General features: G+C 37.6%; 2 protein-coding genes and 1 long non-coding RNA gene across 4 annotated transcripts; 1 reads left to right on the forward strand and 2 right to left on the reverse strand.

Annotated features, from left to right (window-relative positions):
* Positions 1-3,881: 3,881 nt before the first annotated feature.
* Positions 3,882-6,466, forward strand: gmfg (glia maturation factor, gamma). Its single transcript, XM_004558154.4, has 7 exons — positions 3,882-4,018; positions 4,432-4,528; positions 4,674-4,723; positions 4,808-4,857; positions 5,612-5,694; positions 5,873-5,946; positions 6,297-6,466. The coding sequence occupies exons 1-7, from the start codon at positions 4,016-4,018 to the stop codon at positions 6,366-6,368; spliced, it is 429 nt and encodes a 142-aa protein (XP_004558211.1). The 5' UTR covers positions 3,882-4,015; the 3' UTR covers positions 6,369-6,466.
* Positions 6,467-6,647: 181 nt separating this feature from the next.
* Positions 6,648-12,803, reverse strand: paf1 (PAF1 homolog, Paf1/RNA polymerase II complex component). Of its 2 annotated transcripts, none has more exons than XM_004558155.5 (14): positions 12,593-12,803; positions 11,770-11,799; positions 11,557-11,649; positions 11,324-11,445; positions 11,165-11,231; positions 10,981-11,082; positions 10,685-10,790; positions 9,598-9,666; positions 9,351-9,454; positions 9,119-9,235; positions 8,827-8,955; positions 8,534-8,639; positions 7,948-8,026; positions 6,648-7,468 (listed from the first exon to the last, which is right to left on the reverse strand). In XM_004558155.5, exons 1-14 carry the CDS (start codon positions 12,637-12,639, stop codon positions 7,041-7,043), a joined length of 1,599 nt encoding a protein of 532 aa, XP_004558212.1. In that variant the 5' UTR covers positions 12,640-12,803; the 3' UTR covers positions 6,648-7,040. The 2 variants fall into 2 exon arrangements, with proteins under 2 accessions (XP_004558212.1, XP_023008692.1); XM_023152924.2 differs by having other exon boundaries at positions 11,770-11,802.
* A 1,143-nt stretch (positions 12,804-13,946) lies between these two features.
* Positions 13,947-18,412, reverse strand: LOC106675052 (uncharacterized). The gene is made up of 4 exons (XR_001341730.3): positions 18,199-18,412; positions 16,439-16,575; positions 15,175-15,219; positions 13,947-15,053 (listed from the first exon to the last, which is right to left on the reverse strand). It is a non-coding gene; the product is annotated as an uncharacterized LOC106675052 (long non-coding RNA).
* Between the last annotated feature and the right edge of the window lie 2,389 nt (positions 18,413-20,801).

Below are 20,801 nucleotides of genomic sequence, written 5' to 3' on the forward strand. Positions count from 1 at the left end.
TTGTTCGATGAGCCTTTCTAAGCTCCTGTATTGCACTTATGTGTGTGGTTGCTGAAATCAGTTTTCTCATCAACATAAATGTCAATACCAAATGATTCCCAGCAGAACACTGCATTATTAACAAAATGACTAATGGTATTCTTTCACTTGCCACTGTTTCTAATGTCGTAGCTGAGTAGTGTATGCTATTCTGTCATCTTCTCTCACTGTACTTATACAGATGAAGCCAATGTGAATTTTATTGTTATATCACCTGTATGCAAAGAGACAAAATTGTGAAGCTCAGGTTCCACAGTGTGCACATATACATAGTGCAAAAAAGACCACACATTGTGCTTCGACATAGAGAACAGTCGAAATACAAAATACAAAAATGCCAAAAAGTAGGCAATATTCTGGCAAAATTAAACTAAACTATAAATGTAATATTCAAAGATAACATATGATCATGCTTGAATTGACCCACCATCCTGAGTGTATGGACAGTACTGTGTAAGATATAAATGGCAGGTGCTATACAGTTAAAAATGTGCAATAGACAAGAAACAGCAACTTAACCTGAATATAAAATACAGTAGATATAGACTCCATTATCACATCTGTCCAGTGTCATTTCACTGATGCCTCACAACAATGTAAAACTTTCTTTCATCTCTTTATCAGAATCATTTTCCATTCTATTTTTTTATGTGCTGTCATTGAACCGTTTTTAAAGAAAGCAAACTTTCATCCTTCTGTTCTTACATATTTATAAGTTGTTTTTTTTTATTTAAAGTTTTTTCCACAAGCTTTTAGCTTTTATTTTTCCTCCTCAGTTTAACCAGTGACTATCTTTTTAGCAGTCCACAGAGAAGACTTTGAGGTCTTTAAGACATGTCAGAGTTTCACGAGGTTCGACAGATCTTTAGATGATGATCCTTTAGATCATCTTAAAAAATGTTTTCAGTTCAATTAAGCTTTATTTATATAGTACCAAATTAGAATAATATAGGCCTTAGAACACCTTATATTACAAGGTAGAAAACCCCCTTCACTATTCTGGGAAAAACCCAACAATCATACAAACCCCTATGAGCAAGCATTTTGCATGGGAGGGAAAGAAACACTCCCTTTTAACTGGTAGAAACTAACCGAATCAGGCTCAGGGAGGAACAGCTATCTGCCACAAGTGGTTGGGAGGTGAGGGGAAAGAGAAAAGAAGAAAGAGAAGAGAAAAGCAAACCAGAGCATAAGGAGATAGGACAGAACATAGACTAAGGTAGAGAGAAGACAACATTTGAATGACATGCTGCAGTAATATATAAACACGTAATGAGGGAAAAGTGGTGGGTGAAGAAGAAGTGCTCAACACACCACAGTGTATCACAGGAAGTCCTGCAGCAGTAAACGGCATGGTTCAAGTTCAATTGTACCCGCCCCAACTAATTTATGAGCTTTATCACAAAGGAAAGTTCTGAGTTTAATCTTAAAACTAGAGAGGGTGTATGTCTCCTAAATCCAAGTTGGTAGCTGATCCTGCAATAGAGGGGCTTTCTAACTAAAGGCTCTGTGCCACATTCTACTTTTAGATACCCTAGGAACCACAAGAAAGCCTACAGTCTGAAAAAGGTGAAGTGCTCTGTTATAATTGCTCTGTTAGAATATAGTTGGTATTTAGGAGAAGATGATTATGGGACATCCGGTCTTTATGTTTTTAAGACATGCCTGTAGTTTAACTAATTGGGTCTTCGGCCTACATGAATAAATATAATGACCTATCATCTTCATATTAATGAAAGTGTATGCGATCTTTTCTTTTTTGGCAATTCTTTCAGTGTGTGCGTGTATATGGTGCATATGGTATCTCTTATTTTTTTGTGTAACCCTTTGTTTCATGTACAGCATGTTTGTCAACTTTGTTGTTTTTAAATGTGCTTTATGAATAAATTTGGACTGCATTTGGAAGGAAAGGGTGTATAAAGTAAAACTAAGGGTCTTATCAAGGATTCTGCAGTTGATTGTTGCATTCTTATCTTTTAGAAAGAAGTTTGTTGGTCACCATAGACACAGTGGGCCAGAGACCTAGCTATTGCTGTGATATTGATGCTGAATATTAGAAGACGCTGCATTTTCTTCCACCTTATAGATCAGAATAAAAATTGTTATTGTTCAGTCCCCCAAACGGCATGAATAGCAATAAGAGTTCTCTTGGCTCTTTTTTTTTTTTTTTTTTACAAATATAAAGAGATACAGGAGTTCCAGTTTATTCAGGTTTGGGTTGTTCAGTTCTCCAGTCTTTCTTCCTTGAAATAAAAAAGCACCCCCAGAATAAAACCAGTATCCTCATACTCAGACGTGAAAGAAGTCCTCCACACGTGCATCCTAATACTGCAATTTATTCTCTTTGATATAAATGAAAAGTCACTCTTCCACCTTCAGCTAGTTTAGAACATAGCAGAAAGCCTTTTCAATGGTTTTAGTAGACTTTATCACATCACCATAATCATGGCATCTCTCCATGGGCTTCCTGTATATTTTAGAATTGATTTCAAATGTTACTAACCACTGTTAAATTAATGCTGGCCCTAGTTAAATAGCGGAAACGTTGACCATATTGCTCAGTTCATACACTTACATCCTAGGATGTGACCCTTCTGCCCTTTCAAAGTAGTGACTACATCTAAAGGTGGCTTTTGCCACTTGCAGACTCTGTAGCATCTTTTTAAAAATTCACTTTTTAAAACACAAGACTAAAAGATTTTATCTACTAAATTAAACTGCATATGGTAGCTTTTACTGTCTGGGTATTGTCTATCAGTTGTCTTGCTTATTGTTAACGTTCCTTTGCTGTTACAATTTCATTGGCATTTATTATTCATTACTTCCTTTCCATTATTTTATTAATACCAATTTTGAATCATGAAGAACACAATTGGTACTTATCAGTACAGATAAAAAGGGTCACTGCACCTAATTATTTTTATTTAAAACAAAATGGTCTAGGAAACAGCAAAGTGTGTTTGGCCAGAGGTGCAACATACCTACAATTTCCACCAGTAGAGAGCAGCATGGCAATAAATTTCTTTCCTATCAGATACACAATTAATTTACACTTCTAATTTGACAATATTCCTGGGCACCGGGGTAGGTTGCTGTGTAAGTGTAATGTAATTTATTCATAAAGAAAGGAAACTGATTTCTTTCAGGCTGCAGATTCTTGAATGCACGGCAGTCGTGCAGAGTGTGAGATCTGACTTAAGCCTTTTAGTTTCAGGCGTGGTGGGAAAAGGCCCTATAAGGCAACACAGAGCATGTGTAAGTGACCAGTGCCTTACAAATTCCAATATTGACCAAAAAATCCAGTATCAACTCTAATATTACAATGTGCTGTCACTTGTGATTTATAGGTTGCCCTTCCATAATGTAACCGGAATGTAAAACAGTAAGAATTTTTTTTAAATAAATTATTCTTCCCACACTTTTGGCTGCTTAAACATAATAGCTTTCTTATTTTTTATTATTATGACTTAAATTGTATAAATAAAATACTTCAACTCCTAAACAACATTCTGTTTTGCTATTGTTTAAGGATATGAAGACGTCTTCTACATCTGCAAGTTTCACTTTGATATTCACGTTCACATTATAAAGGGAAGTGAAAGTCGCAGATACTAAGTGACAGTAAAAGACAACACAAAATGATTAACCTGATCATCTTCAGGTTTAAATGGCCTAAAATTATTCAATTTCAACTCCAGCTTCTTCTGCTACGGTAAAATGTGTGAGTTTAGTGTGTAAATGTTTTCCATAATTTATCCCCTATGCAATAAAAGACTGAGATACGTTGCTCCGCTTCACCACTGCTGTCATGTTTTCCTGCTGAAAGGAGGAAGCATGACTGAGAGGCGATCTAGCATTGTGTCTGCCCTCCCCTGCCATCTTTAACAGTTTGAAAGTAACTGTCAGTCTATCGCAAACAGTTTAAGCAAGGCGGTGTTACCCTCAGGACTTAAAAGCAGAGAAGGATCCTTTGAGAATGGTAGGTGAAACTGATGCAATTTCTTGAAAGACTTAGCTTTTCAATTGAAGTTCACTGCATTCGATGAACCGTAATACTACGTATTTGTCTGTGCGCATAAAGATATTTGTTCTACTTAACCATTGCGACCATCCCCCTTGCTCTATAAAACAGGAAACTACAATCTTGCATATTGCTGCAACACATTTCCTGCCCTCAAAATGTCAAAGAGTGTCATGGATGTTTAATATACCCATGCAAGGTGGATAGAGCCCTTTACAGATCTAGTAGATGTCCTTCACCCCGTTTTTTTGTTTCTATTTTTGGTCTGTAGACCAGCCCACTTAACTATTTATCACAGTATTATCTGGAGATATTGAGCATTTAATAGAGTGACACAATTTAACTAATGTTTTCATGGCCTGTTTTTACAGTCAAGCTCTTTAGTTGTGTGTGAAGTGGATGAAAGTCTGAAAGATAAACTGAAAAAGTTTCGATTTCGAAAAGAGACCAGCAATGCTGCCATACTAAGTAAGTAACGTTTATCCGTTCCTTACACACGTACTTCACATTTGTAAAACCATTATCAAACATTTTCATCGCATATGAATAGCTGCAGACCAACTAATATAAAATAAAATCAAAGCACAAAAGATTTCTCTTTGAAATTTCTTAGTGAAAATAGACATGGCGAAACAGCTCGTTATTCTTGAGGAGGAATATGACGTAAGTCAATTTTTTTCTTTCTCTCTTTATTTACTCTGTTTGTTTTGATTTAAAAAGTCTCTCGCACTCTGTCTTGTCTTCTAGGACATCTCAATGGATGACTTAAGAAATGAACTTCCAGAGCGGCAGCCCAGATATCCTTACATCATATCATGAAAAGCAAAATTATTAATTAAAAAAAAATTTGTCTTTTTGCAAAATCAAGTGATCTTCTGTTGGCTGCTCCCCTTCTGGGTCACCGGAGTTGATCATCTGCCTCCATCTCATTCTATCCTATTATCCTCTTCTGTCACACCAACCCTCTGCATGTCCTTTTTCACAACAGCCATGAATCTCCTCTGCGGTCCTCTTTTCCTCCTGCCTGATTGCTCCATATCCCTTCTGCACACGTCCAGTCTCAGGGTTGCCGCTATAATTTTGTCTCAACCTGAGCTGTCCCTCTGATGTCTTCATCTCTAATCCTGTCAATCAAATTAAAGAATATTAACATATTCAGCTTTGCCACCTGTCTTTTTGCCAGTGTCATGGTCTCCAAACCGTACATCATAAGAGGTCTCATTGCCATCTTGTAAACCCTTATAAATCATCCCCGATACTTTTTCGCACCCACTCTACCCTGGCTGCACTCTTCTTCACCTCTCTTGTGCACTGGATTGGTTGACCCCAGGTATTTAAACTCATCCACCTTTGCTGCCACTACTTTTCCAGCATCACCTTTACATGTCTCCTTCTTATTCACACATATGTATTCTGTCTTGCTTTTACTGACTTTCATTCCTCTTCTCTCCAATTCATACCTACACCTCTTCAGACTCCTTTCTGCTTGCTCCTGTGCAGATTCTACTGATATGGTTATATACACAGAAAAGTTCCTTGACAGAAACGTACATTCATTGTCTACAGCTACAAATATGTCCATGATGATGGCAGAGTGTCTTACCCGCTGTGTTTCATATTCTCCAGTCCTGTGGGTAAGCAGTTACAGTAATCTAGATTCTTAAAGCATTGTAGCAACAATGGCAAAGTAGACTAATCTAAAATACACTTTTAAATGTTTTTATGGTGATGAAGGTTGAATTAGAATTCTAAAGATATGTTTGGGCGAGTATTAAAATTACCCCCCAAAAAATGTCACTTTCATTTTAATAGGGTGCAAGCCAGAGCAGCAGATGATGTATGCAGGAAGCAAGAATCGACTGGTCCAAACTGCAGAGCTCACAAAGGTAATTATCACAAAATTATGAGTTTATAATATACAGTGGTATGTTGAGTAAATACACTAGTATTTAATGTAACAATGTATAATATTTCTACTTTTTATTCAGAGAAATTGAAAATCTGTAAATTTGTAGATTTTAATTGAAAGTCTCAGATTTACTTTTCTCTGAAATCTACTCAGTTGTTTTTAGTTATGCAGTTGACAGACATACTTTTATGTTTACTGCCAATTTATTTAGCAGGTTATTCATATTTTAATGTAATGTTTTCTTATAAACATGCCTTTTCTTACATGTTAATTCTCCTGTGTATGAGCTATTGCTCATTTTATAATTTCTTTGCTTTACTCTCTAAGGTGTTTGAAACAAGAAACCCCGATGACTTGACAGAAGAATGGCTGAAGAGCCACCTGTCATTTTTTCGCTGAATGTACATCTTCTGCATCTCCAAAGGTTCCTTTACGAGGCTGTCAGTTTAATGTCCATCTGGTGTGTATGGAATTGCTAATAAACATTTTAACCCAAACAGCTTTGTCAGTTCTGCATTTAAATCAGTCATTTTAGGGTTGTTGTTTTTTTTCAGATGAACAAATACAATACTATAAGATCAGCTGTACTAATTACAGCACAGGTTAAATTCATGAAAATACTGAAGAGGTTCCCAAATCAGAAAAAGACGCAGAAAAAGAACAAACTCTGGTCAGAGGTTTGTTTTACAAAATGTCGTCTACAATTTATTACCTGCTTTGAGAGCCCACATGCTTTACACTATTCCCACTCCAAAGGCATTTCAAGAGTGGAAAACTTCTTTCATTTTTTCTTTTTTTTCTTTTTTTTTTTAAACATGATCCTTTAATGACCATCTGGCAAACAACATAGAGGAATGGTGTACAAATAGCAACTAGAGTTAAATCTACAAATAAAAACTGGATTAAACAGAGTTGTATCCAGGTGAAAGGTTACCAGCATTTCATAAACAATTTGTAATCAGCAAGAAATTTCAGCCCCACATCAGGCCAATATTATACTCAATGACAGTGTAAGAGCGCCAATGTTTGGAGCTCAATATATAGATAAGACAGGTCACCGGCTCACTGGTCTTATTCACTGTCGCTGGCGTCACTGGAATCGGAGCCTCTGTCACTTCCACTCCCACTCTGAGCCCGAGTCTCTGAATGGTCGCTGCTGCGGTCGCTGCCTGCAGGAGAGGCGCTGCGACTCCGGCTGCCTCTTCTGTTCCCTCCTTCATCCTCACTGTCGCTGCCCTCCTCCCCGCTGCTCCTGGCTGAATTCTTTGGCTCATTGTCGTCGCTGTCGTCATCACTGCCAAAGATCTCTTCCTCATCTCGCATTTCTCTGGTCCTCTCCTCGCCGCTCTCGCTACCACTGCCGCTTGCCTTCCGCCTCCTCTTCCCTCTGTCTTCATCCTCGTCCTCATCTTCTCCCCTTTGTTCCTGTTCTTCATCGTCTCTCTCAGATTCACTGCCAGAGTTTTCTGCCTCGCTGCCACTGCCCTTCTTCTCATCACCTGGAGAAAATAGCAGTTCGTTGATTTAGCATAGTTACTGACAATCGCTCAAACTCATTTTACATTGAGGGCACATACGGACAAATGAGACTGCACTTTAAAGACATTTCACTACAGATTTAATCCCCAAAATATTAATTAGATTTAGATAATAAAGTGCAATAAGTGCTCAGGTTTAAAAAAAAAAAAAAAAAAAGAAAAAAAAAAAAAAAAGCACTATATAAGAATCGTTCCAGTTACCTAGATATAAGCTAAAGACGTGCAATTTCAACAGCACATGACAGTTTCCATACATCATAAATGTGTAAAATTACAGAAAATGCTCTGGTAGCTCACCGCCCAGACTGTCACGTATTTCTAAAACAAAGTTTGTTGCTTAATTCGACAAAAACAATCAAATCAAATCATCAGAGTCCTTCCCCAGACAATTCTGGGTAGAGGGTAGAAAAGTCAGTAAAAATTATATGTCAACAACTAACCAGAATCTTGAGTCTCTTTGTCCATATCTTCTTCCTCATCTTCTGGCTCATGGTTCTCCAACTGAGCTTTACGTGCCTCCTGAAAAATCACAGTGAAGGCAGTCAGTTATAAATACACAGTAACAGAGGAATGACAAAAATCAAAGTATACGGCCATTCCTAGAAAGAATTTGTAATCTAGTGTAGTCTGTCGAGTGACGTGGAAAACGCTGGAAGCAGGGGGCTAAATATATATAATAATGCAAACCATCATTGACCCTGTTAGTTTTTGGTTTTTTTGCTTAACGCAATAAAAGACACCTCCCATACCGGCACTTCTTTTGTATAGCAACTACTTTGTTTATCAAATGTGTTGCAGCAGAACTACTTCTATTAGATCAATCATACAGTTCTAAACTTCTAAATAGTTTTCTTTGTCTTTAAAGACATTGTATCAATCCCAACCTCCTTCCAAGAAAAACAAAACAAACAAACAAAAAAAAATTTTCAGTAACAACAACATACGTTTCTAGCTTCATCAGCAAACTATAGGATGGAAAGCTAAACTCTTGATTGAAAGCTCTGAAAAACAATGAAATGCACTCACCTGAGCTTCAAGCTCCTTCTCATTCATGTCTCTGTGCTTACACACCAGCACAGCGTTTGTTGTAGACTGTGCTCCAGCCTTGGCTCTTCTCTTGCTCAAGCGCACCCTACAGGCCAGAATAACAGTTGTAAAAGGTCTTGGCCAGCCAGTTATTTGTCATGACGGTTTGTGCAACAACATCAATACCACCAATACCAAAACTTGTGCAACAAACCAACATGTACAATGTTGAAGTAGTTAAAAATATTTTCCATCCAAGTGTCAACATATACAAATCATTTCTAAGGTGTCACCTTGTCTCCAGCTCATTGTAGTAAACACCGTCTCCATCTCTGAAGATAAAGAAGTAGTTCTCTTCATAGCCTTTGCTGGCTTTGTTCTTAACGTTCCAGTTGTATTCCCTTGCTATCTTGTAATCATAGCTGAAACATACCATACAAAATTCCATTATACTTGTGTACAGTACACTTTCACCAAACACACTCAAAAAAAATAAAATAAAGTAAAATAAATAACACCCAATTAATGTTTATTTAATGCAGTAAATTCCACAGATACATGTTTGTGATGCATTATTTTACTTACAGATCCTCAGGCATGTAATCAATCCCCTCTTCAAAGTCTCTCTTGCGCTTTCGGAGCGTTTCCTCATTGGGCAGGAAGTAGGCCACAAACTGATTTCCTTCTTCATCCATCATACCTCTATATTTCACAAACAACAAGTGACATTTAACAAAAACAAAAAAAACAAAACAACAACAAAAACAAAAATAAAAGCGGTTGAAGAGGAGAACAGAGAAAACACATCTGATCATACCTGATCATGGCCTGAGACATCATTTCCACAGCTGCTGGTCCAGACATGTCTTTAGGTGCAGGATCGGAGTCAAATATGACTTGAGCACATGGATTGATCCACATCTGGGGCAAAGAGAAAATGTATTTATTATTTTTAACTACCAGCGCAACAAAAGTGGATTTCTTTTGTTGTTGTTGCATGCATGTTTCAATCATTAAGGTTCCATGGGTTAATACAAATAAATTCAGTTAAGGACTTAGCTCACCTTAAAGTCAGGGAACACAGGTAGTACCTCCACAGGAGTAACTCTGGGTTTGCTGTAATGCTGTGTAATCTGGAGATCAAGAACAACTCCATTTTAGCTAGTTTGTAGCTTACCAACACAAACACGTATCAAAATAAAAGAAATCAGTTGACAAACAGAACTATTTATTTATTTATTTTTAAATTGCCGGAACAAGAGTCGCACATCCAATACAAGGTTTAAATTGAACTCATTACTTTTACATATTATATCATTTTGTTGGTGTAAGGAGAGAAGGATTTGAGCTAGGGCTGCTCAATTAATCGAATTTTAATCTAAATTACGATCTGGGCTTTCAATGATCATTAAAAATGACTGAGCCGATTATTAGCACCTCCCTCGTGCTTTACTCTCGCGTTGCTCTGTGTGGCAAATCAAGCGCACCTCTCTGGGTTTCGAACACCCGTCACAACAAGAGGACCCGAGGGACGCTCGGAAAGCTCGAAAAGGTAAGCAGAAGTTATTTGGAGAGGAGAGGATAATGGCTGCTGAAGAAAGAATGCCGTTGGTTGAAAAGAGAGGTAAAACGACTTCAGTGGTGTGGAAACATTATGGGTTCGCGTAGTGTGTCAGCTTTGCTACGGTGTCGTAGCTGCACCACAGAGCAACACTACAAATTTATTCAATCATTTGAAGACCGCTCACAAAGTGACATACGATCAAACAATGAAGGAGCACAGAGAAAAACTCTCGACAACACCTGCTTCATCCTCACAGACCTGCATTCACAATACCCTGTACAACGCGACTAAATATCCCACCAGCTCCCAGAGATATAAGGAGATAACAAACGTGGTAATGTTTTTCCTCGCCAAAGACCACTGCTCAGTGATAATCAACACTTTTCAGTTATTTTTTGTATTGCAAAATTTGCACTGTTATCAGTATTTGCACACTATTTTATATTATTTTTTGACAATCTTTAAAGCCAATATTCAGTACATTGTTAAATAAATATCGTCAAATAATTGAGATCTCAATTTCAGTAAAAATAATCGTGATTATTATTTTAGCCATAATCAAGCAGCCTATTAATATGCTCACTCACAGATTTCTGTGCATCCTCAAACGTCTTCTCAATCGCAGAAATCTGACTGTCTCGGTCCTTGTAGATCTCTTCTTCTGTAAACTGCTGTTTGACAGACACTCCAATCCTAAACGCAAAAACAAAAACGTCTCGATTACATGAACACCTAGAACATGCATCTGTACATGTGTGGGTCTTGTTAATGTTGGTTTATAATGGAGCACTGTAACAAAAAAAATAATTTCCCCCAGGGATCAATAAAGTATTCTGATTCTGATGTGTGAAATGTAAAGGTGGAGTTCAGCGATCCAACTTACTTGACTTCCACTTTCTCATTGGAAACACCGTATCGGTTAAACTCTGTGGAAATGTATTCCGTCTTCCTCATCCATGGGACAACTTTGGCATGCTGCTGCGACCTTATAGGGAAGGGGAAAATTGCTCAAAATAAAAAAATATTGCTGAATGCATAACACAAACCAGCCTATTTAGTAGTCATACCTCTTTGAACTGGATGGAGCCTGGATGTCCTCCTCCAACAGTTTTTCATCAGCGGGATCCAACAGAACTGAAAATGTGAAAGATTAACTTAGTCTGTGCAGACATTTAAATAATTCACAATGTAAATTAAGAACAGGATCAACCTTGATGGAGACTTACTGTTGGGGTCTATGCGGTATGTGTCTGGGTTGATAAGATCAATGGTGACCCCAAGGTCTGGTTCAGTCAGGAGTTCATGCTTGTGCTGCTTCTCAAGAGAAGTGGCTTTATACTGTACAAACCTGCCAATAAAGAAAACCACAGGTTATATATGGGTGTGTGTTTAAACATGTTTACTTGATGGGAAGTGAATACTTGTATTCACTCCATTCAGTGGAGTGAAAAATGAATACCTGTGCTGATCAAATGGATAAGTGATGAATTTAGGATCAAAGGGTATGTCAGGCAAGGTGTTGCAGTATTTCACTCTGCAGACAACTCCAGACCTGTCAAGAGCACCAAAGTAAAGAATACACCAATGGTAAGCCAGCAATCTTCACATACAGAAGCAGTTTCTGTACCTGACAGAAACTAAGTACATACAAATATGTTTTTAATCTACTGACCTCTCTGGGACGGTTCTGTGAGAGGATGGCCTGCTGGAAGAAAAAAAAAACAAAAAACAAAACAGCCATTGGTTAGTAGTAAAGAGTGCACAATCCCTTTACTACACAATTTAATTTTATATTAATAATCCAAATGTCTTCAACTTGGAAAACAGAGAACCTCTCCTTTTGGGCAAAAATAGGGCATTCCTTATGTTGTCTATACATACTTTTCACTGTGGTCTGAAATGTACAGCTTAAACTAATTACAAGCTAACTCTCATTTTATTTGTTTTATTGTATTTTGCAAGATTACAAACGAACGACCAAAAATTCAAAACAAATATTGGCAATGGCAACACTGGAAGGGGTATTTGTGCGTTATCATGTTTAAAAGGAACAAAAGCTACCCTACACATATGACAAACTTAAAACCACTATTTAGTACTTAATAACTAATCTTTCAGGCGCCTTTTTTCCGCCACATTGTTGTTAGCATTCTTGTAGCCAACATAAAGTCAGCTTTTGATTTGCCTGAACTTTACATTAGTGCTGCTAAAAATAATAATAATAATAATAAATTGTTGACCGGCACAAACTACTGACACTAAGCTTATGGAAATCCCTACGCTGATTTCTGTAAGCTTCTCGTAAATTAGCCGAATGTTAAGCTTGATTGTTTGTTTGCTAACACTTCCGACTAATGCTACACACATCACAAAAGCACCCTGGGACCCGCTGACCACTTGTTTCTGCATTACACTTAATTCCGTGTCGTAAACTGACACAAAACGTGCAGAAACCACTCAGGTACGCGAACTTGTAAAGGCACTGTTGAACGTACCTGTGGCCGTCTTCTCGTTGAGATTGTGTCTGAATCGTTGGAGCCATGTTTATGAAAAAACGCTTAAAATTAAAAACAAAACCGTTTGTTTGCACAAATACGTCCGAAGTCAACAAAAAACATTAACTCCTATCGAGTTCATGGCCTGAGTGCGTTTTCATCTTTTATTAGCAGGATGGGATGATGACCCGGTAGTGTATCCACATCTCCAGTTCTTAAGTGGACTTTCTTTATTGTGAGCGCCTCCTAGTGTTCTGGAATTTGAAGTACTTGAACAACCCGTTGTCCTTTTTTTTTTAAATTTTATTTCACAGGAAAAGGGGACATTGGCGATTTTTGAAACAGAGTATTTGGTATGACAACCTTTATTCTTCAACACAACCTAAACTCTGTTAGGCAAGCTTTCCTATAAGTAGTTTTCAGAAATCTGCTTCAGGTTTCTAAGGACATTCAAAGCTCTTTGAATACTGACTGGCTTTTTTTCCTGTTCTTTGTTGAAATGATCCAGCACTGCTTGAATAGCATCAAGGTGTATGCTCTGGGGAAGCCAGTCCATGACTAATATTTATTTATTTTTTAAATCTATGTATGCTTTTACTGCAATGTGTTTGGGATCATTGACATGAAAAATTAAGCCTCTGCTGGATGGTATTGCATGGTGGATCAAAATCTGATACTGTAATGATGTCAGTAAGTCACACTACTGACTTAGACTCCATGTTTTACAGCTGATGTAGACATTGACTGTTGTGCCTTTTCTGACTTCCTCCATACATACAGTGATGATTTGGATAAATTACTATAGAAGACTTGTTGCCACTGATGTTTCATCCAGTTCTCCTGGAATTTGGCATACCTCAGCCTTTTCTCCCAGTTTACCTTGCTTAATAGATTCAAACAGGTGTAACAGAGACCCCTCCTATCACACCATTTCTGATGAGGTTGAAGTGAGCATCGACGGTAGATGGATCAACTGCAGCTCCTGTATCAGGTCTTTGCTGGATTCCAACTTCTTAAGCACATGGCTTTCACACACACACACTGCTCATCTGCTGTAGGTCTCCTACTTCTTGTCCTCACCTTGACCCAATACAAGCTTTCATTTAATAGATCTTTGGGAATCAACTTGTTGGTGCAAAAACAGAACAAAAAACCCAACACTAGTTTCTTCCAAACTTATCTTTGGCATTTTTTCCATATATTTGACTAAAGAAATACATTTTCCAATAAAATTGAAATACCCTCAAAAAAGCTCTTCAGAAAGCTTGTAGAACTATTGTTTAAGACCAGTTTAAAAGTGACAACATTTGGCTCTCTGGGAGAAAAATTTATTGAAACGAAGAAAACCCAAATATGCTGTTTCAGGGGAAACCATTTAATCAACAGACACCTAAAGATAACACAAAAATGGCTGGCAGACAAATAATCTCACAGGCTAGCTGAGACTAATATGTTTGAAAAGTGGACTTTTCCTTTTATGTACTGGATATATCTATATATTTAAAAAAAAAAAAAAAAAAAAAAAAGTTGCTTTATACACTTGCTACCATTCCCCCGATACATTTCTTGATCCCCTTTTACAAATGAATACATTTCCCTTGCCATCTTCTGACCTGGTATAAGATTTATTTTATAAGAGTGGTAATACAGTTGATCAAAATCAGATAAAGGCTGAAATTTGTAATACTAGATACCTCCTTCAAGCTCAAATAATGCTTTATGTACTGTAGGTGAAACGCTTAGTGTTAAGTGTATAAAAATATTTGATCAAATTATTAATTACCTATTCTACACTCATCACATGTGTTCCATCAAATCCAACATTCAAAAGTAGCTCATTGTTAAAAGCTGTAGCATCAAACATACAAACACCTGATAATTGACTGGAACAAATAATAAAAAGAAAAAAGATAATATAAAAAAAAAATAATAATAATAATAATAATCTGGTAACAGATTTACAGTCATCAGCTTTCTGAAACCATGAATATAAGCTGTAAAAAGCAACAAATGTAGTTGCATAGAATCACATGATCAAAACACTCAACATTTAAAAAGAAAAAAAAAAAAAAAAAAAAAAAAGTTTCAAATGAAATGGTAGACCCAAAAAAAAAAAAAAAAAAGCATAGTCTCTTCTGAATCAACAGTTCCTTTACATTCATTCTGTTTCACCAAAATTTGAGAGTAAAAATCATAAATGTTGCACACACCCCTCTGCATCTCAGCTTGGCCCTTCACTCATGCTGTACCTCTCTACCATCTGTTATTGAAAGTGGACTGTGCACAAGGGTGCGCCAGGCAGGACAAAAAAAAAAAAAAAAAAAAAAAAAAAGGCTCCTGCCTTTTTTTATATTCTTCAGTCACATTACTTCAACAGCTCTCCATTCAGAGTCTTTAGTGGACTTCTTGTTTTCTTTTCTTTTCTCCATCTCAGGTTTGCGTCTCTGTCTGGGCATCAGCGCTGTGGAAAGGGACAAGAGATCAGATTTGCATACAGGTATAAACAAACAGCTCATATTTTAAAAAACACCACACAAACAAACAAAAACCCACAACACACTGAATCAAGACATAATTCATACCGGCTTAACATGTAGATCATCTGTCCAGGATCATCTGCAAACATCCTGCAATGACAAGCGAATGGCTTTAAAATATTTTTCCCATCTACTAGTTCAAGGTCAAGGTCAAATTTATTTATATAGCAAATTTCAAACAGCCGATGCTGCACAAAGTGCTTAACAATATAAAAATGGTATTAAAAAGCAACAATGTAATACAATAATAACAATAAAAAAAAACAATAATAGGACAGTAAAAGAATTAAAACAATAGCTAAACTAATTCAAATAAGACCAAAATGCTTGGGTCATAGTGTGTTAAAAGCCAGGGCATAGAAATGTGTCTTTAGTAAAGATTTAAATTGCTCAAGTGTTTGTGCTGATCTAATATTTAAGGGGAGACTATTCCAAAGTCTGGGACCTGCCACAGAGAAGGGTCTATCACCACGGGATTTGAGGTTAGTCCGTGGGATGGACAGCATTAGTTTTGAGCTAGACCTCGTGGTTTTTCCTGGAGCATAGGCAGAGAGGAGCTCAGACAGGTAAGGAGTTCAAAACAGGGCTTGAGGGTTAAGATCAAATTACAGCCATAGTTTAAAATTGTGACATCTTTACTTTCAATCCTTGTGAGTCTACAGTCTCTCTTTTTTCCACAAACTTTGTCCAAGTTAGTTCAAAGACATTTCAGTGAGCAAAACATGAGTCATGTGAAGTCAAACTTGTTTATAATTATGGGTGACAGTACAAATCAATCTGACTTAGTAACAACACACTGACACATACTTAACTGCCCTTGAAAAACTCAAATTTGAAAGAGCATTGAATTTGCTCAGCACAACTGTGCCATCTTGCACACATCTAACTGTTCCCAGATTGATCTGTTATTGGTGTGTGTTGAATCAAAACATATGCAGCAGAAGAAACTGTATTTTATTTGCATAGAAAACTGAGGAATTTCTGAACAAGTGTTTGTTCCAAAGCAATGCATTCAACGTAGTCCTGATAGGTTAGTTGCTCTTGACACGAAGCTCTCATTGTCAGAGACAACTTTTTAAATAAATTAATAGCAGAAGTTGTCTATGGATCCTAGCTAATAAGGCGACAAGAGGATGGCGCAGCCTTAAACCAATTCAATGGGAAAAGCAGTAGAATAAATCAGGTACTTAGATGAAGAATGACTACATTTAATTCGGATATTGTGAGATATGTAGATACAACTTAATCACTCAAGAAATAAAAATATAAAAAAAAAAAAAAAAAAAGACACCATAGAACAATCTCTTACCCATCCCCCCAGTGGTAAAATGCACGGTCTTGGAAGAACATGGACAGGAACAACCACAGGCTTATCAACTCCAGCCAGAAGATAACAAACAGGAGCCATAGCGATGTGAGCAGGATTTCACACAACATCCTGGAGCTCTGTGAGGACGACACATGCGTCATAAATAAGTGATGTCTTCAGTTTTATGAAGGTAGTGGGCACCATGTTGTTGCCAAATAACAATCAAATTATGTCTGTAGCACATACAACATGCAGTCCAAAAGTCTTGAGCCTCTCCTCAAGGTATTAGATTTTGTACTCAGGCTTTTTGGTAACTTTTTAAAGTTGTCTTGAGCAGTAGTTCCTCAGCCTTTCTGAAGGTCTTTCCGTGTTTTCGTTTGGACAGTGGCTGCTTTTTCACGAGTTTTTAAATTCGGTCATTGTACCTGACCATTTTCATAGGAATGTTTCTCTGTTAACCACTTAAGGCTGACCAAGAAATAATTCAAGCACCCAAGTTACAGGATTAATTAGTGTTTTATCGACGCACAAGTGACACCTTGGCAAAGAAGTGATTTTAAACTGTATCTTTAGGCACTTTGTTATTAGTAGCAACTAAATACACAATTTACTTCCATTTCTGTAGTTGATTCTATGGAAAATGCTAAACAATACAATTTGAAGGTCTTTCAACTTTTTCCTCTGGAAACTGGTTGCTTTTCAACCAGTTTCTGTGAATGCATTGGGGGGGGGGGGGGGGGGGGGGAACAAAACAAAAACACAGAGTCATGATTGGCCTTTCCAGAGCTTAGGCCTCAACATTACTGAAGCAGGGGCACCTCCACAATTTTTTCATAAGGGTGGCCAAATGTGGGCCACTAAAATATTTGGGGTGGCACACCAAAAACAGATAAAGTTGAGGAACATACAAAGTGAGACAATACAAATGACACACACAAAAGTAAAAAATGTATATGCAGGAATAAAGGACAATTTATTTTTTTCAACTCATTCTAAGGAGTCTTCCTACTTCGTGCTCACCTTTATTTTATTTATTTCATTACCAGCACAGTCTTGCCAGGGGGAAGAGGGAGGCCACGGGGGTCCAGAAAATAATAATAATATTGACCTTCAGGTTCATTAATATTGTATAGCCTGTGTGTTTTGCCCTATACATTTAATTTCCGTGCATGTTTCACGTTTAATTAATTGGTTGTGGAAAAGATTTGAGTCAATGTTTGAGAGTCATTGACAACAAGAACAGAAACTCATTAACTGATGTTAAATACCTGGTGCCGCTAATCTTTCATCTTTTAGAAAAGATACGTTTAAAAAAAATCATTAATTATGAACAATGAAATGAAAGCTAGTTTTGCCAAACTCATCGACATTGACCGCACAAAACCTGTGCAGAGTCATATTTTATTTAATGTCCACGATTATCGTTCAGCGTGACACAGACAGTGAGAGTAGCTAGCTAGCGTGGCATCTAATGTCAAGCTATAAACAGTCCCACTAGCCATCTACCTAGACACTTTCGAGCATTGAGAGTGCATGGGTGCTTGAGCTAACCATTGGATTTGACTTTTACCTTAACGATAACGTTAGAGTAATGAGCTGTTTACGCGAGTTTCGGTGCAGAAATCGAGTTATGTTAGCTACAAGAGATGAAAAAACTAGAGCCACTGGCTTTTAGCTAACGTTTCATTTGCCGCACACACCCATACTGTTAACAAGAAAGCGGTATCTAAATAGGGGGATTCGTGTTTTAGGCCTCTTACCTTACTCAAGGAAAAGACTCCTGAGACAGCATTCCTTCTTCTCTAGGCTAAGGAAACATTTACCATAGTTTTGTTTACAATGCTCGTCACATTACGCGTCAAGCGCAGTTCCGCTTTCAGAACCAATTACAACATCGGTTCATTTAAGCCGTGGTCCGCGGACGCTGATAGGTAGTGATGGCCAAATGAAGCTTTCCGAAGCACTGAAGCTTGTATTGAAAAACGGTTCATTACTCGAAGCTTTTCAACACAGTCCTCTCCGGTGACATCTGGTGGTGAAAATTTTGAAGAGCAGCTTGAATCTGCAAAATAAAACGGACTGCTCAATTATCACTGCTCACTCAAGAGTGGAGTTCTCGCTGATATTGGGCCACCGTTCCGTTGCTTTGAACATGTAATTGGTTTTGTTTTCTCGATTGGGGGGCTGAAAAAAATGTAATGCGTATTTGCGTAATACATTTTGATCAATAAACTTTCCCTATTTAAACATGCACTATGGTGGCCTTTCTTTGCTCATAACTCCTTGATGTTGGTAAATACAATAAGTGAGCAATATATATAATATACATATGATAATGCACAGCACATTATGGAGTATGCCCCTGCTGTGAAGTCCTGCCTCCATCTACTTGTCGTTTAATCACTGGACAGCTGGACAGGTTCATACAAAATATTAGATTAGGCCAATTGTCCTATACATATTTTTGACCTAGGGGTGGGATTGATTGTGAACTGGAAAGGGAAAATGCTTAGGAAGCTGAGTAGGGCTGCATCGTCACTGATTTGTAGAATCATTTTGATTCGATACAGGATCCGATTCAATTTGATTGGAATCTGGAAAGTTTTGCCTCAGTCAGAAATATTACAAGTCTGATCATTTAACAGTATATATCCATAATTTCGTATCTATTAAAAGAAAGCTGACACATGTGAGACTTAATTAGAGATGTAAACAGAGAGTTATGAAACCTGCAGCTGCAGAAGCCAGCGAAAAAAAAAGAGGCAAACACAGCGCGGACCTGACGACACATCAAAATCTGACTCTGACGCGTCGGGTCCGCGCTCTGTGTTCACGTTTGTATGCAGAATCCGTAAACCTGCTCGCAGTTACTGTTTTAGCTGCATGGTGTTTGACGACATGTTGTGAGGTTTAACCTGAGATGCTGGCGTTTCAGGCATAATAACGTTAATTTACAAATCGACACGGGATTTTAATGAATCAATATCACTTTATTCAATTTAGCATGGATTGTAATCAGAAAAGCGATAATCAAAACCCATCCCTAATCAAGAACTTGCAAAGTAAAAACATGATCAATGTAAGGTAGCCCTTTTGTTATTTACAGTTAACAAGAGGATTAGTGTTACTGTGCGCTGGCTGAGTCTGTTTCTTTTCTTAGAAATAGTTTCTCCTGCCCTGGAGAAAATCCACTTGCATGGAACAGAAGAGGCTGTGGAGTGCAGGAACTACACTGCAAGTTGGTAGATATGCAGGTATTCCTGGGTCCTGCAGACTATCACCTAAAAACAATAAACAAAATGATTTTCTAAACTGTGTAGCAATGTCATGTACGTATAGTGTCAAATACATTTTTGTAGTCTTCATCAGCTTTAATTCACATGGAAGTGTTCCTAAAGTCATATGCTGTAATGATATTTACATTATGAAAACATGATTTTGGACATTTCAAGTTTTTCACTTCGGCAGATAAAATGAATTGAGCAAAATCAACTCAAAATATTCCCACACGCCAGAACGTCCTCTCTTCCTCGCTGGCTCCATATCTGTCAGTGGAATGATCACCTCGTCGCTATCTGTCACCATCAACACACTCCACGAATCCCGTGGATGATTCACTTCCTTATATCTGTTTGAATCAGGTACCGAAGCAGTTACGTGCGTAATGAAGCTTCGGACGTCACTGGTCACGTGACTTTTGCCAAACGAAGCAAGCCTCGACACAGTGCTTCTGAACCAGTGTGTTGTTTTTTTCGACACACGCTCCGGAGCGTCAGCTTCAAGCGGGCCATCACTACTGATAGGTCCTGTCAGGCCTCCAAATTAAACTACGTATCTTTCTCACAATACATATTCTATTCTGGATAATGTAATTCAATTATAAAATTATCAATACCAGTAGCTTCTATATGTAGAAACAATGTTTTGTTAATTGGGGGGGGGGGACGACGACATATTCTGCTGTACTGTAATTTTCGGTTTATATTTTTCATACATAAAACAGAATCATAAAATATTCCCGAAATTATTTTCTTCTACCAATTTAAAATGTACTTTAATTAAATTTAAAGGTTTTGCCAATTAATTTAACAATAGATTAAAAATAAAAACAAAAACAACAACTGACCAGCCACTTTATTAGTTACACCTGTTCAACTGCTCAAGGTAAATTTCTAATCAACCAATCACACAGTAACTACTCAGACGTGTTAACTTGGTCAAGCTTGCCTAAAGGTCAAACTGAGGATCAGAACAAGAAAGGAAGGTGATTTTGAACACTGTGAGGTGGCAGACAGGCTGGTCTGTTTCAGAAATTGATGGTCTCCTGCCACACAACCATGTCTAGGGTTCACAAAGAACGGTC

The sequence above is a fragment of the Maylandia zebra genome, linkage group LG14 (genome assembly GCF_041146795.1).
Source record: "Maylandia zebra isolate NMK-2024a linkage group LG14, Mzebra_GT3a, whole genome shotgun sequence".
Classification (NCBI taxonomy): Eukaryota; Metazoa; Chordata; class Actinopteri; order Cichliformes; family Cichlidae; genus Maylandia; species Maylandia zebra.